General features: G+C 36.1%; 6 protein-coding genes and 1 non-coding gene across 12 annotated transcripts; 4 read left to right on the forward strand and 3 right to left on the reverse strand.

Moving 5' to 3' along the window:
* Positions 1 to 317: 317 nt before the first annotated feature.
* On the forward strand, positions 318 to 6,122 carry mab-3 (Protein male abnormal 3). Of its 2 annotated transcripts, NM_001027293.3 has the most exons (6): positions 318 to 389; positions 1,499 to 1,651; positions 3,099 to 3,177; positions 3,856 to 4,002; positions 4,372 to 4,543; positions 5,049 to 6,122. In NM_001027293.3, the coding sequence occupies exons 2-6, from the start codon at positions 1,509 to 1,511 to the stop codon at positions 5,378 to 5,380; spliced, it is 873 nt and encodes a 290-aa protein (NP_001022464.1). In that variant the 5' UTR covers positions 318 to 389; positions 1,499 to 1,508; the 3' UTR covers positions 5,381 to 6,122. The 2 variants fall into 2 exon arrangements, with proteins under 2 accessions (NP_001022464.1, NP_001379328.1); NM_001393163.1 differs by lacking the exons at positions 318 to 389; positions 1,499 to 1,651 and having other exon boundaries at positions 3,098 to 3,177; positions 5,049 to 6,113.
* A 1,190-nt stretch (positions 6,123 to 7,312) lies between these two features.
* On the reverse strand, positions 7,313 to 10,971 carry pno-1 (RNA-binding protein pno-1). The gene is made up of 7 exons (NM_063698.5): positions 10,912 to 10,971; positions 10,742 to 10,842; positions 10,005 to 10,322; positions 9,861 to 9,956; positions 8,433 to 8,550; positions 8,298 to 8,381; positions 7,313 to 7,533 (listed from the first exon to the last, which is right to left on the reverse strand). Exons 1-7 carry the CDS (start codon positions 10,958 to 10,960, stop codon positions 7,466 to 7,468), a joined length of 834 nt encoding a protein of 277 aa, NP_496099.1. The 5' UTR covers positions 10,961 to 10,971; the 3' UTR covers positions 7,313 to 7,465.
* Positions 10,972 to 11,068: 97 nt separating this feature from the next.
* Positions 11,069 to 14,165, reverse strand: Y53C12B.1 (U3 small nucleolar RNA-associated protein 13 C-terminal domain-containing protein). The gene is made up of 5 exons (NM_063699.2): positions 14,003 to 14,165; positions 13,048 to 13,855; positions 12,314 to 12,744; positions 11,602 to 12,268; positions 11,069 to 11,541 (listed from the first exon to the last, which is right to left on the reverse strand). The coding sequence occupies exons 1-5, from the start codon at positions 14,152 to 14,154 to the stop codon at positions 11,218 to 11,220; spliced, it is 2,382 nt and encodes a 793-aa protein (NP_496100.1). The 5' UTR covers positions 14,155 to 14,165; the 3' UTR covers positions 11,069 to 11,217.
* Positions 14,166 to 14,402: 237 nt separating this feature from the next.
* nos-3 (Nanos-type domain-containing protein) lies at positions 14,403 to 18,549 on the forward strand (the record flags this gene model as incomplete). Of its 5 annotated transcripts, none has more annotated exons than NM_001393165.1 (8): positions 14,403 to 14,590; positions 14,804 to 15,120; positions 15,266 to 15,496; positions 15,632 to 15,752; positions 15,797 to 16,413; positions 16,512 to 17,392; positions 17,440 to 17,890; positions 17,936 to 18,541. In NM_001393165.1, 8 exons carry the CDS (start codon positions 14,554 to 14,556, stop codon positions 17,945 to 17,947), a joined length of 2,667 nt encoding a protein of 888 aa, NP_001379360.1. The 5 variants fall into 5 exon arrangements, with proteins under 5 accessions (NP_001379360.1, NP_001379361.1, NP_496102.1 ...); NM_001393164.1 differs by having other exon boundaries at positions 14,554 to 14,590; positions 16,521 to 17,392; positions 17,943 to 18,544; NM_063701.5 differs by lacking the exon at positions 14,403 to 14,590 and having other exon boundaries at positions 14,789 to 15,120; positions 16,521 to 17,392; positions 17,936 to 18,544.
* On the reverse strand, positions 18,502 to 20,404 carry Y53C12B.7 (uncharacterized protein). The gene is made up of 4 exons (NM_001027294.4): positions 20,337 to 20,404; positions 19,360 to 19,460; positions 19,240 to 19,313; positions 18,502 to 18,769 (listed from the first exon to the last, which is right to left on the reverse strand). The coding sequence occupies exons 1-4, from the start codon at positions 20,389 to 20,391 to the stop codon at positions 18,598 to 18,600; spliced, it is 402 nt and encodes a 133-aa protein (NP_001022465.1). The 5' UTR covers positions 20,392 to 20,404; the 3' UTR covers positions 18,502 to 18,597.
* Positions 20,405 to 22,116: 1,712 nt separating this feature from the next.
* Positions 22,117 to 23,010, forward strand: ZK1321.1 (uncharacterized protein; the record flags this gene model as incomplete). Its single annotated transcript, NM_063702.4, has 5 exons — positions 22,117 to 22,240; positions 22,501 to 22,653; positions 22,703 to 22,765; positions 22,812 to 22,872; positions 22,923 to 23,010. The coding sequence occupies 5 exons, from the start codon at positions 22,117 to 22,119 to the stop codon at positions 23,008 to 23,010; spliced, it is 489 nt and encodes a 162-aa protein (NP_496103.2).
* Positions 23,011 to 26,038: 3,028 nt separating this feature from the next.
* On the forward strand, positions 26,039 to 26,148 carry ZK1321.5. Its single transcript, NR_051554.1, has one exon. It is a non-coding gene; the product is annotated as an Unclassified non-coding RNA ZK1321.5 (non-coding RNA).
* The last annotated feature ends 7 nt before the right edge of the window (positions 26,149 to 26,155 follow it).

Here is a 26,155-nt window from a genome sequence, read left to right on the forward strand (position 1 = left end):
CGCAGAGATCACACGATTCGCGGAGTGTCAGCCAGAGAAAAAATATGTCGTCGCGAGAACTGATAGCGGTGTCCCCCTCCACCGCCATAGTCTCGGGGCGCCGCTCCCTCCCGATATATGTTTGTCTGGCGTCTCTTACCAGGTTTTCTCACGTTCGGCGTTCTCTAATTATCGTCGTGTGAGGTCTTCTATCCAATCGCGGGTGGCATCAGTCGCCAAAAAAGAGGCGGCGCTTCGTCGCCGCGACTCTTTCTTGCTGGGACCCGCCCCGTTTCACAGGAGGGGAGTGCCTATTACTCCCTCTTTTCCTTTTCTTTTCGATATTTGAATGCTATCGGTGCTCTAGGAGCTCGATCTTGACCCCTTGTTGGAGGAAATTGTACTTTTGGGTAGGTGCTTCCAGTCGATTCAGAATAATTTTTTGGGGTTTTTGAAAACAGTAAAATTATGTGAAAATGTTTCCATCTTTGCGTCTACAATTTGTGGCTGACTTTCCTAACAGTCTACTCTTTGAAATTTTTGAGAAAATGGCTTAACAAAAACTTGAACATTTGATCTGATGTACATTGTAGAAATACTGTAGCTCCTGACTTGTCTGTTTGTCTTGGTTTTAGTCTCTACAAAAAATTATTTCTTGATAAAAACCTCTAATTGATTAAAAATTGAACCTTTTGTAACACGATCAAATGTTGCCAGTTGCAATTAATCGATTTTTGTGATTTTATAAAGTTTGCAGTTAGGTTTGAAAAACTTCAAACGTATTTTATTTAGAAATTTATTTGCTCTTTTTTTCCTTCAAGTCAAATAAGCAATACGGTTCTGTAAATTAATAAAACTTTGTTGCCATTAAATATTGAAATTCCATGTATATCCGTTCTGAAAAATTCTTTATAAGAAAAAATTTCAAACTGGTTTTTAACATTTTTAACTATTGCAGGTTTAAAAACATACAGTAGCCCAACTTTATTCCACATTTAAAGTCACAGAATGAGCCCAACGTTGAATTGAACATTTAGATTATAAAAACGTATTTTATATATGTTTGAGCTATCTGTAATTTTTGAAGAAAAAAAAACTGGTTTCAAAGCTCTCTAAATTTTCTGTTTTAAATTCTCAAAATTCTTAACATTATAGGAAAAGAAAATTTTTTTACTTTACTTTGAAAATTTTTTTAATCCGAAAGATATACACTGGAAACTAGAAAAGATACAGTATTACAAAAAAAATTCGCATTACCAGCTGCTCCTTTAAAAAATTGAAAATTTGTTCCGATGCAAAGAACAATATTTTTGGCGAAAAAATGTTCTTTCTCACAAAAATCAGTCTTGAAAATTTGACTTTTCCACGACATTTTCAAAATTTCGTAATTATTTTATAAGTCAAGATTAGAGTATAGCAGTTTCATATAATGCTTATAGATCCCTCTTTTTAATTCCCTAATTAAAAATAAAAATTTCAACAAAAACAACTAAATTCATAATCTGAAAAAATTTTGCAGAGGAGCTCTAATGCTCACCGAGGATCCCGTATCGGAGATTTGTGAGGCGAAAGCAGTCGATGAGCTCGCCGAGCAAGAAAAAAATTATTATTGTCAGAGATGTTTAAATCATGGGGAGTTGAAGCCAAGGAAAGGTCACAAGCCGGATTGTAGGTGAGCAATGGTTTTTTTTGCATTTTTAAACTACATTTCATCTGAAAACTATTTTGTCATTCCATGTTTCTCCCTCATTCACCCTTAATTATATACATCACGTTTTAATGCTTAAACTCTTGAATTTTTTGATAATTTTGGGTCTTGCAACGATAAAAAGTTAACAACTGTTTAATGAACTTTTTGTAACTTTTGTTGTGCCGAAAAAGTATGTAGTTTATCCATAAATACTCCAAATTCCAAATTTTATCTCAAAATTGTCGCGTCACCGACCTTATTCACCCACCATCAGTTTTTTTTTTCGCGAAGCCCTCCGACAAAGACACCCGTAAAATTTGAGATGTTCGTCTACCGATTACGATCGGGCAAGAAAAGACGCAAAGCAAGAAAAAACAGCTGACCTTGTCGATTTAAAGCGAAAAATACCACCCATACAGGTGAAATTGTTATTATATGAGTGAGGGGGGTCAAAAACGAATTATTATATGGACGCGAAAAACGGAGGAGAAGAATGGGAAAATGCAAAGAGGCAAAAAGTTATGTTTTATACATTAACCTAAACCATTTTGAAGGTGGTCTAGGGATACTGTAGATGTTTCACCAAGGTGAAAGATGACTCAAAAAGATCTTGCAATGACGACAATTATCACTAAGCTAAATTGAAGATGGATTAGCGAAATCTGGGAAACATTTTAAAATGACTACAAGAGTTTTTTGAATACCTATGTGAAATTTTTTTAATTCCCTGATTTCGCTACTACACATTTAATAATATGTATATCAAGGTGTGTTACTCTTTTTAGGTTTTTTTAAACGCTCGTTTAAAGAATTTGTACTTCTCTGGTTTAAATATCCAAAACTCGCCCGAAACGACCGAATTTCATTATTAGGCTTTACAAAAATAATATCTATCCGGTTAAAAATTAAAAAAAAAACTAGTGAAATTCTGCCAGCTTCTTCTTCGGTCGATCATTTTTTCCAATGTTTAGATAAATTCAAAAAAGCGCTTCTTTTTTTTCGAGATATGTTTGGGAAGTTACATCATGAATTTTGGTTGTTTGGGATCAGTTTGAGACAATTCAAGCAACTAAAAATTTTTCAGCCTTTTTTATTATTTTTTTTGGAACCGAAAATTATTAAAAAATTATGTTTGCTTTTCATTCAAAAATCTTCATTCATTTTTTGACATCCAATCACACAGATACACTCACTTTTCAAACAAACCATTCCACAATGACCTATACAGTCGTAAAATTCCTCACCCAATTTTTTTTTTCTCCCAATTTTTTCAGTTCATATAATTTTTAACAAAAGATAGGGCCTATCTCTATTGTGAAAAGTCTAATAAAATATTTGAATGGGTGGGCGGGTTACTGTACAACTACAAAATTCTCCCGTCGATGACACCAAGTGGCACTGAAAAATAAACAAGACGAACATTTTACAGATATCTAAAATGTCCATGTCGAGAATGCACGATGGTCGAGCAGCGAAGACAGTTGAACAATTTGCTAAGCAAAAAGAAGGTGAGTATTCTATAGGGATTCTATGGTAGGTGTGGCTGTAGGTGGCTGTGCCTTACCTCATTCCTGTCTGCCTACATTTCTGTTTCGCGGTGTAGGCGGTCTTGAAGGTTGTATGTGCGTTCTCACGCACTTAAATACCACATCTTATCAGTTCACCAAAAAATCGCAACTTCAGATCAAATCTGACATTTTCAAAATGAAAAGTGGGTTGACGTCTTGGCTTTTTTCTCTTTTTGTAAGAAAAACAATTGAAGATACGAATAGATAGAGTGTGAAAAGCAAAGAAAAAGTGAGAAAAAGATTGATTTTATCGGATTTTTTTAAGGGTAGGTATATTTTTCATGAAGTTGTTCTTTTTCAAAAGGGGCTCTTGTTGTGGCAAGTCACATATAGGTCATTGCCTGGCCATCTATAGGCGTACCTACCTTATTGTTTTATTTCAGTTATTTGTTGAAAGTGTATTTTTAAATGAGAAAAATGCTCACTTTGGACCATGGGTATGCGTGTAGGTATGAGGCAATTGTAGGCTGCATTGACTGCAAGCATTCTTGAGCCTACTGAAAGTTTATACCGAATTTCTTGGTTATTGTTTTTGTGATTGCATTAACTCCTATAATATTACTGTGAAAATAAAACACTTTTTAGCGGGACCCCTTATAAACCTTTCCAAATTTCCAGATCCACTGCACACCGGCAACTCAAACCCGTGATGGGAAGCGTGTCCGTGACCCACACTGTGCTCGGTGCTCGGCTCACGGAGTCCTAGTCCCATTGCGGGGACACAAGCGGACAATGTGCCAATTTGTGACATGCGAGTGTACATTGGTAAGTGTAATTATACTGTCATCATCGGCAGTCAGGCGCCCTTGACAACATTGCAGTTTTTATGCTTTTCAATGTCACCTGCGCGAAGAAATTATAGGATTATAAAAGTACTGTAGGGAAATGGGGGAGTGGCTTGCCAATGAGATTTGAGAATGTGACTTTTTGAAACATTTTGATAAGTTTCAACTATTTCGAAGTATTTTTAATGCAACAGTGCTACGAATTGACTTTTTAAAAATTGTTGTGGAGCAGGCAACTTGGAGCATGCTCTTGGACTGACAGAGAAAGTTGCCACATTAATTTGTGTGAGATTTTTGAAAACGCGTAAACAGAACTACGATTTTCGAGTTTAAAAATATTATTTTTCAGTGTACTCTTGTGGAACACCGTCGAAATCTTATGGCGGCTCAAATCAAATTACGCAGATCACAACAGAAATCCCGAGATGGTAAAGAACCAAAAAGGAACTCTCGTAGAAAATCGAAAGATATGGATATGGAGATGATGGTTGTCACAGCTACAGATGGTCAAAAGATAATTGGTAAGCTATGGGATTTTGTAGAAGTGTGTAAATTGAGCTTTAAGTCAGAATCACAAAAATTGGAGTCTAAACCTGAAATCCAGTCGGAAGTAATTCTAGAGTTGACGGTACGTATTAACGTTATCAGAAACATAGATTTTACCATCAACTCATAGATTATATAAAATGGCTACTTGTTATTTCCAATTTTTCGTACCGAAACAATCAAATACGGGAATATCCAAACGCATCAATAAACAATTACGAAAGTTAAGAGGTTAATTTCAAATATGTCTAGAATCTCAAATTGGTACAACTTCTCAGTTATAGAATATGTCTTTCTGCTTACCTATCAGGCGGGCCCTGCCCTGAAAGTTACTTTGCCTTAAAGATAATTACCACTTAAGCCAATGTATTTTCAAAATTCAGGGGAAGACAAAAAAGTGGTAATTTTGATGCAAATATCAACGCAGACAGTTAAAATTTATATTGTAGCTTCAAAGAAATTAAATCTATAATATTCCAGGAACATCAGCAAGTCCATCTCCATCCTCAACCACTGATACAATGTCCCCATCCCTTTCAATGTCTCCACCATGCTCTCCATCTCCACTTCTGGCTCAATACACTCTGACGCTGGCTGCTCCGATTCCAATCTATCCGCCGATCCCAATGAATCAACAATTGATAAGCTTGCAACAACAACAGTTCCTGATGAGCATTATTCAAAATATGGCTCCATCAATCGGACAACAGGCTCCACTCCTTCCAGGCATTTCTGCAGGTTCTGTCTCATCGGCAGCAATTTTGAATGAGTTCTGGAGTATGTATCTGAAAAATTATGGTCTGCAAGCCTAAGATCTATAATTTTGACCAATTATTGATTTTTAGAAAAATTGTATGTTTCCCTTCTTTGCTTAATTTTCCACACAATCTCTTTTTATCTTTGGTTTCAAACTCAATGATTTTTTCATATTTTCTTGAATTTTCACTTTTTACCAATTTTGTTATATTTTCTAATTTTTTCATTCATTTTTCACCAAGTGAACCAACCAATTTACCGATTTTTTTCTCGTCTTCAAGACCGCTTGTGTTATTCCAAAAATCCCCATTTTTTTTAAATTCAAATAATCTTTTCGTCTCTCACCAAACCACATACTATCTTTCTATGTCTCTTCGCCACCTAATCATGTCATCAATTTCTTCGAAAATTCCCAAATTTCACCGATATTCTTCCGTTTGCATCGATTTCCCACTGTCCCCGCCCAAATTGAGCTGAGCTCCGCCCACACTTTCCCAGGATTACTGTATTGTTTCTCGCTCTGCGTCTCTCATTCTCGTTCCCTCTCTCTTTGTTTTATCTCGGAAAATAGGATCAAATCCTAAACAGTTAACCGGTCCGTTTTAGACACCCCCGGTGGTAATAATTTTGAAAAAAAGTGAAATCATGTTTTTTAATGTTTTGGTTTTAAAAAACCAAACATTTTTTGGAGAGAAAAATGTATAGAACTTCCAAACATACAAACACACGACGCATCGAGTCTAATAATTATTGATTTATTTTTATTATTTTTGATTTTTCAATAAACTTTTCATTTTTAAATCGTCTTGGTTCTGTATGCAAACTTGATCGTACAGCAATTTCCAGAAAAAAAGTTGGCGGCCGAGCTTTCTCTTCCGCGGCCATGTAGAAACCCATAGACAAGGTCTTAGCACGAATGAAACTTTTCCGTTACCGTACCATAGGGTATTTCCCAATTTCTCCTGTTTCAGAAAACATATTTTTTTTAAATTTAAACTTTCGTTGCTTCTGAGTTTTTAAAAAGTTTTATTTTCAGTTCTCCCAATAAAAATGTATTTATTTATTTAAAAAATTTAACAACGAAAAAAAAGCTATACCGCTCAACACCGAAAAGTTTGCGAATACAGTACTCCTTAAAGGCGCACACTCTTTTGTCCTCTGAAAAATTGATCGTGTCAAGACCCGGTACCGTATTTGTTGTCTAAAATTTTAAAATGTCCGTAATTTCCATCCATTTCTGTCTCATTTACCAAGAAAAAAACATCACTAAACCACATGAATAAGAGGGCTTTAACCTCCCGATGAGATGGATCGGGGGTCTCAACGCGAAACAAAGGTACATCCCAGTCAACAGCAGCCTCAGCAGCACCAAAAAAACGGTCATAAAATGGAGATTGCCGACCGACCGACCAATTCGAATCGGTTTTGCGACGAGGACGATGCCATTCGGAAAACGCAACGCAAACGAACACATTAAACCGAAAAAAAAACATTTGGAAAGGTCGGATTCATTCTGTGAGAATCCACGTAGCTTTTCAGGGGGACTTTGTGCTGAAATTCTTTTGAAGCTTGAAAATTTCCTCCATTTTGTGATTGATCATTCTGTTATCAATTTCTTTTCCGACTGCTGCCGCCTGATTGCATTCCTTGAAAATGTTGCGAAAATCTTGAAAAAGTGCAAACGTAGTCAAAAAAAAAGTCGCAACATTTTTCTTGTTCACAATCTTCAACCAAAGTCAGTACACATTGGGGGTTTTGTTTGATTGGCAGTTTGTCAACTTACTGATAAGACGAACGTCGGCGGCTCGCGACGCGAACGACATTAAAACGTCTAAAACTGCATGTGCTGAAATGTACGAAAAAGGGCGGAGATCGGTGGGATGGTGGTGCTGGGAGGTGCTCGTGGCACGAGATGAGCACAATGAGCACGTCTAGACTGAATGGGTGAAGGGGCACTATATTGGGAAGGTTCCGAAAACTAGCAGATTCCAAGTATAAGTTCATAAATCATCTCAACAAACTCAACAATTGAGATATAGAAACAAGCATTATTGGTGTGGTAACATAACAATTAAAAAAGAAACGAACAAGGAATACGATGAACAAAAACAAAAAAAAGACAGAAAAAATGTAATTGTTGATTAGAGACGTTCTGCTCCACGCGATGCCATGTTGCGAAGACTTCCGTACACTTTTGATGGGTTCGAACCTGAAATTTCGTTTTTAAATAGTTTTAAGTTTGATTTTTGATATTTTTAAATATCTAAATTTAGGGGCATATATCTTTCGATAGTTTTGCAATGTTTAATAAAAATGCACTGTAATATTTGGAAGAATATGTGTTTGTGAGACCACAACACCTCAAACTGTCCATCATCATTTCAGCAATAGAAACCGAGTGCAACGACCTTTCTCTTTCTCCTTCAGGAATGCAACCACGATGTGTTCGTGCGCAGAGAAAACCCCATCCCGAATGGCATTTCTTCGCTTTTTTTCTATATTCTTCATCTTCATGTGCGCACTGAATTTGTGTACAAACACACATTTTCATGGCGTCCCATCAAATGTGACACGGTGGTATTGGAAAGTGTATGTATACGTATGAATGTGTTGCCGTCCCCCTACTCTTCTGATATTTCTGCCGCCTATTGCGTGACTGAACCAGGTCCTGTCCAGACGGCACAAAAAGTGACAGACAGACAAAAGTAGAATAATGGCAAATTAATTTGGAAAAAGCTACCAAAAAAAACATATCTGCATTGACACCATGTAATTTGGATGTTTCTCATATACGCACAAAAGGCTTTTGTGTCAACGGCGAACGCGAAAAGTGCAAAAAAAACGGCGCAGACAATTAAATTGGCAGCATTTTTCGGAAACCAATGAATCAGGAATCAAATTTACAAAAAAAATTTTTTAATGTTTCAAAATCATGATTAACATTTAAAATCCAATCTTCTTGAAATTTCTCACCTAGAATCAAACTGCAAACAGCATTTCTGGCGAGTTTCAAGTTCTGATAGGCTCCAAGGATGTGAATTTTGGTGTTGGCGACAACTGAAAAATTTCAATTTTTGCAATTTCCTAGATCACTGACATTTTTCCTACCAATTCTCGTCTTGGTTGTGTTCTCAATGACCAGTTTGGTACGTCCGTCTTTTCCTGCAATACGTCCGATGGCACGGCTCACATGATCGCCCTTCAGCGAGTGTTTCACATCTGCGACCTGGAATTTTGTGATTTTTGGAATAAATAGTTTAACTGTAAGACCAGTGGTGTCTTATCAATAATTGTTTCGTAAAAACAACAAAATATTGTTTATATTATCAAATAAATATGTCTTGTCAAATACAGCTTTTGATCATTTGTTAAGGTCTGTTATTAGAATAACAAATATTCATTTTAATTTTTTTTTGGCCCAAAATGTCTAACTCCTCTACTTTCTTCTAGTTTTTGATAATTTCTTATCAGTTGATTACAGCGAACGTACATAAATGCTGCGAGCATTTCCCGTCCCAAAAACTACCGTAATCCGGCTTCATTCGCGTCTGCGACAAAAAAGAGGCGGAGTGGCGACTGAACGAGGAAGGGAGAAGCATAGATGAATAGAGGAAAAAGACACGCTTATTTGGCCGGGTGTTTGGCGTCAAAAAGGTTGAAATGGGGTTGCGAAGGATGAATTGGAAGCATGATAATAATGGGACATTTGTGTAAGAGTGGGACACACACATGGCTCCTTCTCTATACACCGTTTCAAGGTTAGTGAGCTTTTCGATGAGACATTCAGAAATGAAAAAAAGGGCAGAAGGTAGGATTGAAGGCGCCAAATCCTGATTTTCTGTTTTGGATGGAAGAAAATTTTGCGCTACAGTACCCGGTTTCGACATGTGCCTTTGAAGAGTACTGCAATTTCAATTTGCCCAATTTTGTAACGAATTTTTTAGAAAAATCTCATGTGTTTACATCGTTATTTTTGAATTTTTAAGAAATACATAATATTTTCTTGAAAACTCCACAATTTCGATGAAAAATCTACAGAAATGAGAGTTTGAAAATACACTACACTTTAAAGGAGCACAACTTTTCTCATTTAACAAAAAATTGTCGTGACGAGACCGGATACAGTAGTTTCAGCAAAAAAAAAAAGTGTTGTGATTTAAAAAAAAAAAGCAAAATCGCGTCTGGACTATACAAAAAATTGACACAAAATTCAGATTATTCTTTTCCCACTCTACAAAAATATCTTCTCCGTTCTGAAAATATTTTCCGATGTACAGCTTTTTTCTTAAAAATGCTTTTGCTCTTTCTTCTTTTTACGACCTGTCTTTCAGCGTCATGCCAATCTCAGCGCTCGAACCATTTTTGACATTTATTGAATAGATATCAGAACATTTTCAAAAACTCAAAGTTTCATTTTCCGTCACTCGTCGTCTAATAAATAAATTTTCAAAGTGTCAATCTGGTGGAATCACCCGATAGAAGAAGAAAAAATTTGCGTTTCTTTTCAATTTTTCAGAAATTTAGAAATAAGTTTACCTCAAAAGTCTCCAAAAACAGGTGATCAAGTCGAATAAGAGCAATAGCGTCATTGACTTCAAAACCGAGAATGAATGCCCGAACAAAGTCTGTGGCCTGAAATAAAAGTTAAAATTAAATGTAAAAATAAGAAAATAAAATAACCTTTTGCAAATCTGTAGTGTCTTCTCGATCCACTGGATTTCTAATCTCGACTTGTCGCTTCTTCAAGTTGAAACGCACCTGTAGTCCCAAATTTTTGACGATCGGTGTGAAAATGTTGACCCAGTTATCCTTGAGAGGTGTATAACGATGCTTTGGTACCGGAACTACACGAGACTCTCCTTTCACTCCTTTTGTACGTTTCGACGATTTTGGTCCAGTGGAGTCATCTGCAGTGTCTGCGGTGGCGTCTTCGTCGACTTGTGATACGTCTTCCATGACGACGTCAATCGCATTTCCAGACTTTCTCTTACGTTTTACCTGAAAATTATGGAATTTGGAATTGTTTTTATTTTTTTTAAAAATTCAGCTTTAATTTTTAAAAACTAACAAAAAAAATTATACGTTCTGTTCAGTGTTTGTTCTGAATCATACTCGTTCCAACGTCATCAAAAACACTCATAATGTTTCCATATTCTCGTTCTAGACGTTTAGGCGACCGCCGCAGCCACAAACGACAATAAACTTGCAGCAGAATGAGGAAAGACGTTAAAAGTAGAAGAATTTTTGGGCAAGAAAAAAACTGTCCTTTTGTAGTCGGCCAGGTCGTTTTCTTCGTGTGTTAAAGTACCGCCGTCGTATTATAAAATCAAAATAAAAACCATTATGACTGATTCTTTGATTTGAGATATTTTAATTTTAATCAAGAAACTCCACAGAAAATTTTCTTGACAACTTACCAATTTGAATTCATCCCCCTTTGGAGCAGTGTCCAAATTTTGCTCGAGAAGTGATGGAAGTGTGCTTGGGACATCCTCGTCATCGAGAAGTTCCGGCATTCCTGAAAAAAATACTATTTTATTTTTTATTAATTTTTCAATTTAAAAAATCCATTAAATCAAATTCTTACCTTCCTCCATTGGGAGCTCATCGTCGAAAGCGGAGCTGCTAGTGGCCATGTTTCCTCTGTCTGAAAATAAATGTTAAGGTTGAGATTTAACTGAAAAAAATGTTTAAAATATTAAAATCCGTGATAAACGAATTAAGTTAGGCTGAGCGAAAAGGAGAAAAGGAAACAAATTTTATAAAAATTATTGAGCTATAACAAAAAAAAAACAACAAATAACTTTAAAAATAAAAAAGATAACTATAGAGATCCGATGAGCTTGAAAATTCAACAAAAACCAACAACAATAACAAAAAAAGTTTTAACGTTTCAGACAGAGCTTCTCATTTGTCTCCAAACAAAATCGAATAGGCTAACATCTTGCTTTGCCCGATCCAATCGATCCATGTGCCGTTGGGTGTACGGTAGGAATGATTCAATATATCCATATGCACCGGGCATTGACACTAACTCCTCTGGATCCACGATATGAACAATTTCGTACAAAACTCGTTGTGCAACTGACGATGTTCGACTATTCGTGTTCCATTTCACTGTGAATTGCAGTAGAATCTCAATTTGACGGGTGTCAAGGCGGCGAATTGCGGAACCGAGTTCTTCTGGTGTCTCCTCAGCCATCAGAGCATTTATAACCTGGAAAGAAAGTTTAAAATGGATAATTCAAAACTCATTTAATAGAATTTAACTAATCACCTTAAAAGCACAAAACGGTTTGGCTAGAGTCAGTGCAAACACGAGAGCTTCCGAATATCTCTTCTGACTCAATAAATTTGTCAAAGTCTGATCTTGTTCAATAGCCTCTCTTCTCTTATTATCCTCGGCTTTTTGTTTCTCCTCTGTAACATCCTTCCAGACAACAATCCGCCCATCAGTTCCAGCAGTCACAAACTCTGACTCGTTATGATTTTTCGAAAGCGACCAAATTTTGTCAGTATGCGCATCAATGGAACATTCACAATCAGCAGTTTTGATTGTCCAAATCTTGATGATTCCAGCACTGTCTGCAGAGATCAACTGAGAATCGTTGCGAGCGAATATCACTCGGAATACAGCACAAGAATGTCCGGAAATGGTTTGAAGACAAGATTTTTCCGAGATGTTCCAGATTTTAATGGTCATATCTCCACTGCAAGATGCAAGTTTGTGAGAATTCTTTGCAAATTTAACATCTCCAACTCCACGACGATGTCCTGATAGAGTTCCAGCGATTCCCAATTGCATTTTGTGAGTATCCACTTGCCATAATTTTACTAGTTTATCCATTCCTCCAGTGGCAATAAGAGCATCCGATTCGGAAATATCAACACAATTCACATCTTTTCCATGTGCAACCATTGTTGAACTGCATGTCAGTTTTGGGCTGGAAAGTGAATTATTTTCGCAATAAAAATGTTTTCAAACTTACAGCTGTTCGACAAAATCTTTTTCTGCATCAATTTTGACTTCTTTTAGTTTTGTAGAAACTCCCAATCCCCACAATTTGATAGTACAATCCGTTGATACTGATGCCAGGAAAGGAGCTCGTCCGGTATTGGAAATCGCTAGAGCAGTTACTGTATTTGCATGTCCTGTAGCTGCCGCAACTGGGACCAGAGTGGAGCAAGAGTCATTTTCAGGAGATGTTACAAGTCTCCAAAAGATAATCGAATTATCTTTAGAACATGATGCCAGTAGAGATGTGTCCCAGGTAGGAGATACTACGGAAAGAACTGATTCTGTGTGACCACGAATTAATTGACAATCCAGGGTTTTAGTGTTGTAGAGTCGGATTTCAGAAGTATTGGAAGCGACAGCCATGTGAGATTCATCTTTTCCAAGAAGACAGCACGAATAGATCTGAAGATAGGGAATAATAATTAAGAAGGTTCTTAAATCCAATTATTACTATTCGTAGAAATATTACTTGGCAATTTGAGAGCATATTAAAAGTGGTAATATTCAAAGAAAAAATTATTAAAAAAATGATAAAATCAAATATTTTCGTTTTTCGGTGTTTTTTTACGAATTTTGTATAAAAGATTTACATTCGAAAAATTATACATTAAAGCAACTTGATATGACAAAAATGATATCAACAAATGGTTTTCAATTCCAATTTGCAATCATTGTTTTTCTTTCAAGGTCAACTATAAAACTCACTTCGTCATGGAATCCAACAATTTGTCTTGCAATTTTCAGATTTTCAAAATCCAAAATTATAAGATTTTGTTCGGCGGAAATTGCCAAAAAGCGATTAGAAACAACATCGTAGGCCAAGTGATCGAGATTCGAGCTGGCAATCCTTTTCTTTCTGACCAACTTCGCAGTTTCAATCACAAATTCCTTAACAACACCCTCTTCTCCAACAGTGAAAAGATTTCCGTTATGTCCGATTGCTCCGCCTTCAATTGATTCGTAGAGTGGAAGAACTCGGAGTGTTTCTTGAGTTTCTGTTTCATGAATACTCATCGTCTGATCTCGCGAAAGAGCCACAACAACTCGTGAATCCGGAACTTGAAGCAGTGCGGTAATATGAGAATTATGACTTTTCCATGTGTTTACAAGTTTTTTCGGAGCACCTCTCATTATATTATAGAGGTTCAATTGTCCTTCAATGTATCCAACGACAAGCTTTTCATGTTTTCCGAACAGAATTGCTGAAACTACCGAGGGTCCTTTTAATGTGTGTGTACATTGTTGCTCTGTCAGATTCCAGACTTTCACGATGTGATCGGCACTTCCAGTCGCCAGTAAATGGCCCTCCTCATTGAATTCCATAACGAGAATAGGAGCAGTGTGTATGGTTTTCCATGTTCTGGCCAACTCTGGTTTAGTTGTCGACGGATCCAAAGGAATTGAGTATTCACGAATTATTTGATTGTTATAGGCGACCAAAAGGCGATTTCTGTTCTTGTCGACAGCTGTGCACGTAATGCGTAGCTCATCTTCAGGGTCGCCGATGGTATAGCTGCAAAAGATTTGATGCATTTCAAATTTAATTTATTTTATTAAACTTCAAAATTATTCATATTCAATTTTTCAAATAATCATAATCAATCTACTTCTAGTTTTGTGGGTGAAACTTGTTTTAAAGTTCTGTCGCAACATCACATACCTTGCAGTATTGTCAGCCAGATCAATCACTTTCACAACATTTGTGCATGTAGAAAAAAGTTTCTGACCATTTGCACTCCATCTGACAGTTCCTCCGGTGTAAACTGCTTCGACACTTCTTTTCGCGGCAATTTCCTTGATAGGTTCAGTCATTTCACCTTAAAATGTTTTAGTAACGCAGTTATTTGAGGGATCAAGAGTTAAAAATAAGAATAACATAATTTAAACTGTAAAGGTTGATGAAAAGAATAGAAAATAGGTGAAATTTACTTAAAATCTATCAAATGATCTAAAAAAACGACTCCGTAAATCGACACTAATGCCGAAACAAGTGTCACCGTACTTATTCGCTGCGAGACCCACTTCCCGTTTAATTCTACGCGCCTTTAAGTGCCCACCCATTTCGGCATTTTATCGATGAATTTATTAGCGTTCGCCGACGCTTTTTATAGATTTCTAACCTTTTTGTTCTCTTATTACCTTGCCGCCTTCAAATAAGAGTTATCTTAAACTAGTAACATTATCATTTTGCAATATAAACTCTGGAAAAATATGCAATTATTACATTTCTACACACAAAGTGTTCCGAGTATGTTTTTTTCTGTTATTTCCACTCAACTGAGAACTAAAAACTAGTTTTACCAAAATCACATGTTCCTTTTTCAATTTCTCATTTTCTTTGATACTCTTTGCCAATTGAGCTCCTTATTTTTGAAAACATAGATTCCGATAAAATTTTGCTGATTCTCTTTTTCTAAACATATTGCATATTTTAAAACACTTCGATAGTCAACATTTACAGTCAACGTTCACTTGGTAATGTCTGGACAGCAGTTCCAGCAACATTCACAGCAGCAACAACAACGTGCCCCAACCGTCTATAATAATAACAACAAGAAAAACGGCGGCAGCGCTGCAAACTCAAACCAAAACAACAACAACCCCCATCATACCTCAACGACTGATTCGGTGCCGAACTCGACTGCCAACGTGTCGTCAGCAATTTCGTTTGAGTATTCAGAGCCGCCAGGAAACACCACTAGGACAACACCAGATTCTGGGCTAGGGACTGACGACCAAAAGGGCACACCTCAACAGACACGTGCTCCGCCAGGATTTGTAAGTAGGAAACTATTGAAAATCCTATCGAAAAAAGATAAGTCAGAAAAAGAACACTTTTGAGGTGCGCAAGGTTTTAAGAGAATTGAGAGATTTTTCAAATCAGTGAAATATCAAACATGTAATTTATCTCATTCATTTTCAGCATCGAGCAGCTTATCATCGGAACAGCGGTCAACAGCAATTCTCTCAAATGCGCCCACAGCCGCCACATACTGGACCACCAAATGGTATGACATATTACGGAGGAACCGTCGGCGCGCCCGGCTATCAGCAACAACAACCACCACCACAAGAAGGATATGATCAACAGCAGCAGTTTGGAGGTGGATCCGATGGTGGACAATACCAAAGAGGACCACCAGGAGGCTATCGGGTATGGAGAATTACGGGCTCCTCAATTATTTCTAGCTCATAATAATTTTTTAATGAGCGTTATGATTTGGAAATTATATCTACAGGAAAATAATGAGAAGAGTTGATAGACATTTTGCAAATTCTTTATTTTCAGCAGTATCAACAAATGGAAAGCGGTGGTCCGCCAAGTGGATACGCGGATGACAACAACGGTGGAAACAATAATTTTGTCATTCATGGCCCCAACGATAATTTCGATGGTCGGCCACAATATAGTTGGTGCAAACTTACTGTGTTCTGTTCAAAAGCATAATTTTAGATCCTCAAGCAGGGCCACCACCACAAAATCAGCAGCAAATGATGAACAGTGGCAACTATGAAATTGATCAGTACCGTGGACAAGGACCTCCTCCAGGAAATACCTATCAACAGCAGGGACATAGTGGACAAGCTCAATATTATGCTGGACCAGTAATCCAGCAACGGCCACCACCGCCACACAATGCTCAATCTTATGGACAGTATAGGGGTCCACAAGGCCCGCAAGGCCAAATTATTCAAATGATGCCTCACAATCCACAGAATCAACAGCAGCAGCAACAACATCCAATGCTGTATCCAATGGTGTATGTTCCTGTGCCAGCACCACGAGTGTTCCGGCAAGAGCCAGCTGGTGGAGCTAGCAGTTTGGAAAAAGACGGAGGAAATGCTCGCAAAAGTAAACGAAACAGTCAAAATGAGGACGATGGTCAGCAACATCAACATCAGAATGAACAACAACCTCAACAAGGCTACCATCAACAGGATTTTGTATCGAACCCACTCTGGAATCAGATGCCTGTCGGTTACGCTCCACCAGGAAACTTCACGCAGCCTCAGCAACAACATCAACAAATGGATCAACAACAAGCCGTCCAAATGCAACATCAGATGCAGGTACAACTTTAAAAAAATTAGGGGAAGATTTTATATTATATTTTGACAATTTCACAGAGTTACACTTTTTTTAAAAAGAACAAACAACAATTCCTCAGATGTTTCAGCAAATGCAACCATACGGAATGCCACAAGGAGGCCCACCACCACCTCATGCTGCTGCTTCTATGATGAATCATCCCCATCAGCAAAATCATCCTCATATGAATGCACAAATGACCCAACAACAGCATCCAGGACAATATCTACCGCAACAATATATGCAAATGGTTCCGCCGCCTCACCATCAAATGCAACAAATGCAACAGCAAGGTAGACGTCCAGGAGGTGTTGAGCCGCTCATGGGAGGCCCGCCGTATCAAATGAGTGGACAAATTAATCAAATGGGAGGACCAATACGTGGAGGTTTTGGAATGCAACAGCAACAGCCGATGGGCTACTTCAATTCTGGAAGAGGTGGAAATGCTGGATCAGGAAGAGGAAGAGGTGGTTCACGAGGTCACGGATACCAACATTCTCGTCAAAATTCTAATCAAAGCTACAATTCTTCTCAAAGTTATCCACAAAATCGAGGAAATTTTGATTCATCAAGTCAATATCAATCCGACAGTCAACAAGTGGATGAATCAGTTACACAGCTTACCAATAGAATTGAACATCTTCAACCAGTTAGCTCACGTGCAGGATCACCAAGTAAACAGATCCTTCAGTTAGTCGAATCGAAAGATGATCAAACTTCGACTGAAAATTCTGAATCACCAAGTCGGTCAAGCACTCCTAAACATCGGAAGAAGACCCCAAAGAAAGATTTTAAAGTTGATCAAGAAGCATCTATCGAAGCGACAAAAACTGAAATAAGCGAGGAAAATCCGAAAACGGATGATATTCAGTCTAAAGATGATGTTACTTCGAAATCTGAACTACACTGTTATCGATGTGAACATTACCAGTTGCCTGCTGAAGAAGTGTCTTCCCATAAGTAAGATTAAAAATTCTAATTTATAAAAATTAAAAATTTAATTTCAGTATTCGCAAGGATAATGGTGATTTGTGGTGTGAGCATATGAAAAAGATCAAATGCGGGCATTGTGAGGCGACTGGAGAACAAGGTCATCACCCTCTAATTTGTCCAAAAAAGAAAGAAGAAGAACGTGTGGCAAAATCTCGAGAGTCTTCGCAGAAGCCGATCGATCCGCAGGAAATAAGTGATGATCAGGATGATACTGTACCGGATGTTCCCGATCAAATAGTCGAACAAGACAATCAGTCACATAAATCTCGTCACAATTCAGAAAATCGCAGTGGCGGTAGAGGATACGGTCAGAACTATAGCCATAGTTATGGCGGAAATTCTACTGGTAGCTATCGTGGACGATCGTCTGGAGGAAGTGGAGGCAGTGGACGTGGTGGTGGTCGTGGAGGTTACTCACGTGGACATGGTGGAGGATCAGGAGGAGGACAACGTGGAAACTATCAGGTTTGTATTTTAATAAATTGAAAAAAAAAACTAATTCCCATCAAGTTTCCAGAATAAACGTAAGTAAAATCGTTGGATTTTGATTGGCACCGATGTCCAACGACAACAAAAACTTCCTCCGATTTTCAAGAATCTTTCAAATATCCCGCTCGCCCAAACAAAATTCACTTCGATCTCTATTCATTCCATCCCATGCTAATACCACCATCCCACCGAATTCCAACTGCGAAAGCTTTAAAAGAAACCCCCTCATGTCTATCCCGATTTGTTGTTGAAACGTTTTGTTGTTTTTCTTTTCTTTTTTGTTGTTTTTTTTGCTAAAGAATTCCCCCAATCCTACAAGGATTCCGTAACTCGAGTTCCATCCTTTGGTCTGTTCGAATTCAATTCGTCATCCCTTTTCTGTCATGATTTTGTTGAAAATTGAAATTTTTGGCAGAAAATCCTGATTTTTTAAAATTGTGTCACCGTTCTTTCTTTCTTATACTATCTCCCTTCTCCCCCACTTTCTAAAGTATCTCTATAATCCCGCCCGTTTTCCTCTTTTTCTCTATCCCCTTTCTCTTCCCCATCAAACAATGCATAATACTGATGATGTTGGTTCGAAAAACGATCTTCAAATATTTATGTTTCCGATAAATCTCAAAATTCAAACAGAAGTGTCCCGTATTGTTGTTGTTGATCAATTAGAGAAAACAAGAACATCTTCATCCACTCCATCCACTTCGCCTTCTCCGTTTTTTAGCGATGCCACCGATTTCCTTGGCCCATTTGAGGATTTTGTGTTCACGCGCCAACGCTTTCAGCTTCTGATGATGTGACGAAGATTCTGCAGACGTGGCAAAGTGTTCGTGGTAAGGCAGCAATGGAATTGGAACACTGAAATCCACTTTTATTAATATTTTTCATCACCAAGACGTGAAGTTTTTCAATTTTTGTGCAAAAAATACAGCACCAGGTCTCGTCACGACAATTGTTTGTAAAATACATGCGGGTGGGCGCCTTTAAAGGTTACTGTATTCTCAAAACTTCGGTACTGTGAAATTTTAATTGTTTTCCAACAGTTTTTCTTACGATTTGCTAAAATTTACTTATTCTATTTTAGTGTTTAATAATAAATAAATAAGTTTTAAATAAAAAACTAGGAAAAATCGATGAAAACTCCGCGCAGCAACTAAAGTTTGAAACTACAGTAACCTTTAAAGACGCACACATGTTTGTATTTCACAAAGAAAAAGCGTGTTGAGACCGAGTACCGTAGTTTTGGAGCGGAAATCGCAAAAACTCGCGTATGGGTAGTAATTTCCTTTTTTCTTAATTTTTAAAATCATCTCCAATTTTAAACTCACCCATTATCGTCTATAAAAGCATGGTGTTGACGTGTTTTTATCGGTTGGCCCCGGAATGAGCCAATAAAATGAGCCTGAAATTTTCAAAAATTTAACTGAAAATCTTAGTCAAAAACTAACCGATCTCATTCCAACGTCGGCGTCGGAAGTTCGAAAATCGGGAATACTCGTTCGAATATCTTTTCCATTTACTCTATCAAGTAGACTGAATGAGCATATTTCTGAAATGAAACGTTTTTTGTAATGAAAACTTTATTTTCACTCTTCAATTTAATTATTTTAAAAGTAATTTTTATTCAAACTTTACAGGAGACCGAACCTGCGGAAATTCTCGAAATATCTCAAAAAGTCTAAGTTTTTTTTATTGAAAAACTTGGCAGTTCACCAATTTTTTCTGGAAAATGTGGTTTTTAGGTTTTCTTAACATCTAAGGAAATACATTTGTAGCTCAAACAAATCGAAAATCGAATTTTGTTTGATTTTTGATCCGAACAATTTTTTCTCCCGACTCGGAAAGTGCGATATTCATTCTGATATCATATTATCTAATTTGTTCTCTAATAACTTGTTTTCATAACATTTTAATACTCGTTTTAGAGGTCACGTTTACTATCAATGAACCACTAAAAAGTCAAATTAAGTCAACTACTTGCCAGACGCGGCGAGAAGTGGAAGGTACCGTACTCTTTAAAGGCGTATACTCCTTATTACTGTATTTATTTACTAAACATTGAATCGTATCGAGACCGGGTACCGTAGCCTTGAGATATAAATTGCTAAATTTTGTAAAAGATACGTGCATCTTTAAATTGGAATAGTGATATACTTTCTGTTTTGTATAGCGTATGTTTTCTAACAGACATGCGCCCGACTACTTTACTTCGAAAACTTATATCTTGGTTCATTTTGAAGATAACAATGAATATTTAACTACAAAACTATAGAAAAAGAAATAATAAATATTTTGTCAGTTGAAAATTTTTTAATAAAACAAACGACATCTGAGATATAAACTGACAAAGTTGAACAATTAGGTGCAAAATAAGGCAAAAGCTTTTGAGTTTTCATTTGATGATATTAACTGATGCTTATCTCACCTGGTACGAAAGAATACAATACGACGAAAATATTTAGTGTTGACAGGGGTCGCATTTCTGTTTGAATTCTGCAAAATCGAAAATATTGTGGAAATAAAAAAATAAACATTCGCAAAAAATAATCACATCAACGAATATAGTAGCGTCTTCCATTCTATTTATATACCACTACTGACCCCCAGACCATTTTCTATAAGAGATCACATATGATAGAGAGACGCAGAGAAGTAGGAGTGAAAGATTTATAGAAATTTGATAAGGGGAACGAAAAGACACGAGGTTTTTAACGATGAGATCGTGCAGAATCAAACGGAATCAGTTTTATGAAAATTGTGAGATATAAAGTTGAAAGAATTTTTTAAAATAAAATGATTTGTCACCTTAAAAGTTGACATCATATTTTTATTATTTAATCTTTAAAAGGTAAAAGTAGACATTCTTGAAGTCGGAGAGGAATCTATAGACTACAAACTAAACAACATACCGTATCTAGTTTCTTATTATTGCATTGGTATTTAGATGTTTTCGTATAATCCAACTAGATAAAACCCTTTGAACCTAAAAATCAAACCGCTCAAAAACCGTATCATCAATTCAAAGAGTCGTTTCTCTCAGACTCTATTTTTAGGTTCAAAGGGTTTTATCTAGTTGGATTATACGAAAACATCTAAATACCAATGCAATAATAAGAAACTAGATACGGTATGTTGTTTAGTTTGTAGTCTATAGATTCCTCTCCGACTTCAAGAATGTCTACTTTTACCTTTTAAAGATTAAATAATAAAAATATGATGTCAACTTTTAAGGTGACAAATCATTTTATTTTAAAAAATTCTTTCAACTTTATATGAACTAAAGACGATGTTTGATTTTCGGAAATTAGTTTTCTTTATTATGAAAAACAAAAAAAGATATAAAATAACGGACTACATACCACATGGTGACCATATTTCAACGTTCGAAAGATGAAAAGAGTGTAATAAAATTTGGCGCAAAAAATGAAAAAAGGAGAAGAGTATATCTTTGTTGATCACGTTTTTGGTTGATGATAAGAACTATTTGATACGGAAATGAAGATATTCTGTAGGAATTTGGTATGGGGTTTTATTTTTTTGAATAGAACGGAAAAATGGAAAACTTCATATTAGGAATAGTGGTTCAGAGCACAGTGATTACACAGAGCTGGCTCAAATATTTCAAAATGTAAATCTTACTCAAAAATATCATTTTCGGTTTGTGGATGCTTTAAACTAGTGCTTAAATTTTTATGATAAGTCCTGGCTTTCTCTGATCTTAGCTCTTTAGAATTTGGGAGCTTATGAACTTCGTTTTCAATTGAAAGAGCCTGTAAAAATTGGTATCTGTAACAATCAATATAACTGAGATCGTGGCAAGACATATTTGTGCCGTTAAACTGACACTTCAAATGACAATACCACAGTTTTGCCAAAGTTTGAAACCAGCAATACAACAAGTGTCTAACAATCTGAAATTCTAATAAACATGTCGAGTTTTTTTTTGAAAAATAATTTCATGCACTTTTTTAGAATTAAAATTTTGAAAATACTCACACAAATCAACAAACCGAAAAATAAATATTAGGATTCATATTCTTTATGCCAGTTTTTGTTTCCACTTGAAATCCTTTCTTTCATGCATCAAAACGTTCAATGACCATTGTTCGAAATTTCAAGTGTTTTTGGTTCAAAAAAGTAAAAATTAAAAGCAAAGCAAAAAGCAAAAAAAATATACGTTCATTCAATCAGTTTTACATTTTCAGATGCAGTTCTCACTTTCATACCTGATCTCTATTTTCTACATAATATTGATAACTTCTGAAACTACAGCGTTCTCACCTAAAAGGCCTAACCTATACATTTGGCTAGCACAGAATAGTTATATTTGTGAGTTTTTTTGATTTCAGGTTTTTGAATTCCATAAAATTCCATATTCGAATAGCAGAACATTTATATGTGCGTAATTTTTTTTTCAAAGTTTTGATTTTTGAAAGTATATGGAATTTTTGAAATGTGCATATATATTTTTGGAGCCCAATTTTTTTTGGATTACATATTCGCGAAATTATTCTAGTTGCCAACTTTAAACTTCTATATGAGATTTTTTAAATATGAGTTTAAATGATTTACAAATGTACGTTCTTCAGGTGATCCGACTCTGCTCAACAAGCGAACTCATCGATTTCTGACACCTTGGGAATCTGTCAGATTACGGTGTTCATGTGGTGATCCATTGGCGACCAAATCAGCGTGTGGCAGGAAACATGGAAATTCAAACCAGAAGCTTGCTTGTTTTCGATGTAAGCACTCACGTTTTGTGATCACAAATATAAAATGTATATGTTTTAGTACCTGATCCATGTCTACGCGAGTATGCAGTGATTTTCGAGCATGGCGGTAATCGATTATCTGGTATCTGAACCTCCTCGCTCCAATGAAGTATAAATCCAAATTTCAGTGCCTCTGCCACCCTCAAAACCTCATCGAATTGTAACAGCCGTACGAAAGACAGTGACAACGTGAGAACGAACAAAGTTTTTTGTTTTAAGATAAAAAACACGATTTCTAGGAAACATTCTCAAAGAACTCCAAAAATAGTGTCTACGATTCCAGTCGGGGCTGTCTTGCGAGTGAAGAAAGTGAAAGAAAAATTATAAATTCGGATATATTATTTGTGAATAAAGTGCCATGTCTTGAAAAAGTATTACTATTAAAGTGATTTTATTCCTGAAAATGTTCTTCAAAATGAAACCAAATGAATCGAAAATTTCAGTTCCTTCACATGCCGTAAAATTTTTGAAACATAAATTATTTTTCAGTTCTCGAAATAGTTATATTCCCATTTTGGATATGAACATAATTTTTTTCAATTTACATCGAAAGAGATTTCATTTAAAAACATGCTTTTGAACACTTTAGTACTGATAACCTGCAAATGAAGGTCATAATTTCAGACAAACAAAAATCAGTTTTACTGAGGATTTCCAATTTTAAAATTTTGAAACTCGAGTTTCCAACGTTATAGGATAATTTAAAGATTTCATGATTGTTTGATTTCTTTAAAAGTTCAAAATCCTTTCCATTTCTTGATTGAAATATCAAAACTCGTTAGTTCAAACATCTCAAAAATTCATATCTGAATCGAAAATAAAAATGACTACCTTCCAATCCAATCACCAAAGCGATAAAAAATTCAGACGAGCAAAAAATGTTGCGCGTGCTCAATCTTCATTCATCATTTTATTCTCTTTTCTTCCTTCGTTCCAAATGTATCTGCGTCTTTTCGTCAACGTCATGTCTTCTTAAGGTAATTGGATTAATGTTATGCAAATGTGAGCTCTTTTTATTCCTCGAAGAGTGTGTGCTCACTTGTGCTCACTTGAAAGAATTACATCTTGTTTCTTTGTTTTCCTAGAAGTTCTAGATGTTTCGATATGTTTTCCTGTCTAGGTGTAATCCTCAAGTGATTTATTATTTAGTAGATAAAAATGTATATATGAGGAAGTGAAATAGACTGCCGAGTACATTTTGAATATTCCAGTTGAACGAGAAATTTTTTTCAGACCCAAAAGATTCTGAAAATTCAGAATATATTGAATTGGCACATTTAATTGCTATAGGAAATGTATGATATCAAAATTCAAGTTGAAAAAAGGCCCCTGCCACATACTAGCTCTTTCTCTTGTTGAAAAAAAGGGACAACTTTTTGATTTTTTTGTTGAAAAGAAAATGCCCATTACCCGTCATAACATTTCCCCAGACCCAATTATCACTTCCGTAAATCCTTCTCATTTTATGCTTGTTTTTTTTCGAAACCTTCTTCAATTCAGAAAAGTTTATTATGATTGACATCCGTTCCTTTTCCCTTATTTTTCAAGTATTTTTCATTATTTATTTCACTGAATGCATATGCTCAATCTTCATCAATTTGTCAATTTTTTTATTTGGAATATTTAATAATTTTGTCAAATGAGTACTTAAAATTGGGCCAAAGTAAATGATTAAATGTCATAGATTCTCTGTCTCATCAGATTAAGGAAAATATATTAGGGAAACTGTTTTTGATCGAAATATCACAAGTCTTATCAGAAGTTATTAAAAAAGTTTAAAACCTTTAAGTTTCTCTCGTTCACTTTATTAAATAAATTGAACAAATTCAAGTATCCCCTGCATCTTGTAAGACCGTATAAGTTAAATTTCTGAAATATTTGGCAACTTTATGCAAACAAAAAAAATTAGAAAAATGATTTTGCTCTCCCAAAAAAAAACGAAAAATGAATACATGTGTCTTCTTGAATTACACATGGTCATGACTTCCCTTTCACTTTCCTCCACCTTCTTAGCCATCTTTGTTTTCAAGTATTCATATTTTTTGGAAGATTTTTGATTTCATACTTTTTTTTACATTTTTTAAAAACAATTTTCAGAAAATTCTAGTTAATTGGACATAGAAATAAAAAAATCATGATAAACTGGACCATTTTCTGATTGCCTAGAAATTCTGGAATTGCTACAAAAAATTGAGCTCAGAGGAAGAAAATGTTCAGATTCAAGAGACAGGAAAGGTGAGTGATTCTCGTAACTTAATTCTTGAAAGGCTTCTTGGTAGGCCCACACAGTCCTGTTTAGGACTGCAGTTTTTCGTTTACCGTTTTCAGTTTTTTGAATCCAATCTTGTTACTGAGTATGTGCTTATATACATGGCTACTTCATGCCTGCATACAGCTCAAATTTTGTGTGTTCGCATGTGAAAAAAATAGCCACCCTGTGAAGTTTCAGGCCGATCTAGGTATTATATATAACTGCTGTAGTGCGGTTACCTGATTAAAACCTTGTTCCTTGCCCGAAACAGATTTCACAAGATCCGGAGTTTCGTCCAATCAAGTTGTTGAAGCCTAATTCCTATTTCCCTCCATTCACAAATATTTTGGAATAGTTATTTTCTCAATGAAAAAATGACGTCTTTTCCATAAGATTATCATCTTTAACCGATCATCTCTAAAAGTAGATCATCAAATGACTTATTCACGTCACGAACTCTTGATTTTCGTGTTATTCAGTATACCGTAGAAGGTGGATGATCTCTGAAAGTCATTTAAGAACGTGCAAGGTCTACTGAAATGCGAATAATAGAATGATGTCTTAGAAATTCGAATCTTGGACTTTGAAACTACTAGCTCATTCTGTCCAGAGAACGGGCGTGGGTTTTGGAAATTTTTAAAAATAAGAAAAGTAGGCACACATGTATGAAGCAGGCAGGCGTTTTTGTGACTACTTGTAAAACGTAGTGCAAACATAAATGAGTTAAGGGAAGAATAGTTGTTTCGGCAAAATTTTTTTGATAAGAAATGAAGGTAAGTTGACATTTTTTTCGGTTTTCAATATTCATATTTCAAAACAAAATAGCAAAATTGATTCTAAAAACTACTATTAAAAATAACGAGAATTTGAAACCGGAAATTGAAAAATGCTGGAACATTTTTCCTCTCCCACCCACACATGTGACAATAGATCATCGGCGATTCTTTCAAATTTATTGAGAGTGAGGGAAATAAAGATGAAGAAGAAGGAAGGGAAACGAAAAAGAGAGATTGTGTGCAAAAATGATAACACGGGCTCCACACGAAGCAGCTGTCAGGATCACAGGTCCGGCAAAAAAATGGAGAAATATCGGGGTAACGGGGGGATACGCAGAACAAAATGGCATGGAAAAAGGTCGGCGCGGGCCGCGGGCTCCACGGAGCCGAAGGTTTTTAGAAACTTGGTGGTGAGCTGATGTTCTTGAGCTGATGATCTGAGCCA

The sequence above is a fragment of the Caenorhabditis elegans genome, chromosome II, assembly GCF_000002985.6.
Source record: "Caenorhabditis elegans chromosome II".
NCBI lineage: Eukaryota > Metazoa > Nematoda > Chromadorea > Rhabditida > Rhabditidae > Caenorhabditis > Caenorhabditis elegans.

Excerpts from the sequence above, each read along its gene's own strand:
- Y53C12B.1 (NM_063699.2), bottom strand. The coding sequence starts at position 14,154 with ATGACTGAACCTATCAAGGAAATTGCCGCGAAAAGAAGTGTCGAAGCA. Across the intron at positions 13,856-14,002 it reads CTGGCTGACAATACTGCAAG|CTATACCATCGGCGACCCTG; the intron begins GTATGTGATGTT and ends AATCTTTTGCAG. Across the intron at positions 12,745-13,047 it reads TTGTTGGATTCCATGACGAA|ATCTATTCGTGCTGTCTTCT; the intron begins GTGAGTTTTATA and ends CCCTATCTTCAG.
- pno-1 (NM_063698.5), bottom strand. The coding sequence starts at position 10,960 with ATGGCCACTAGCAGCTCCGCTTTCGACGATGAGCTCCCAATGGAGGAA. Across the intron at positions 9,957-10,004 it reads ACACTACAGATTTGCAAAAG|GCCACAGACTTTGTTCGGGC; the intron begins GTTATTTTATTT and ends CTTTTATTTCAG. Across the intron at positions 7,534-8,297 it reads TGTTTGCAGTTTGATTCTAG|GTTCGAACCCATCAAAAGTG; the intron begins GTGAGAAATTTC and ends ACGAAATTTCAG.
- Y53C12B.7 (NM_001027294.4), bottom strand. The coding sequence starts at position 20,391 with ATGCGACCCCTGTCAACACTAAATATTTTCGTCGTATTGTATTCTTTC. Across the intron at positions 19,314-19,359 it reads CCGACGTTGGAATGAGATCG|GCTCATTTTATTGGCTCATT; the intron begins GTTAGTTTTTGA and ends TGAAAATTTCAG. Across the intron at positions 18,770-19,239 it reads GCTTTTATAGACGATAATGG|TGTTCCAATTCCATTGCTGC; the intron begins GTGAGTTTAAAA and ends AGTGGATTTCAG.
- mab-3 (NM_001027293.3), top strand. The coding sequence starts at position 1,509 with ATGCTCACCGAGGATCCCGTATCGGAGATTTGTGAGGCGAAAGCAGTC. Across the intron at positions 3,178-3,855 it reads ATTTGCTAAGCAAAAAGAAG|ATCCACTGCACACCGGCAAC; the intron begins GTGAGTATTCTA and ends CCAAATTTCCAG. Across the intron at positions 4,544-5,048 it reads AGATGGTCAAAAGATAATTG|GAACATCAGCAAGTCCATCT; the intron begins GTAAGCTATGGG and ends ATAATATTCCAG.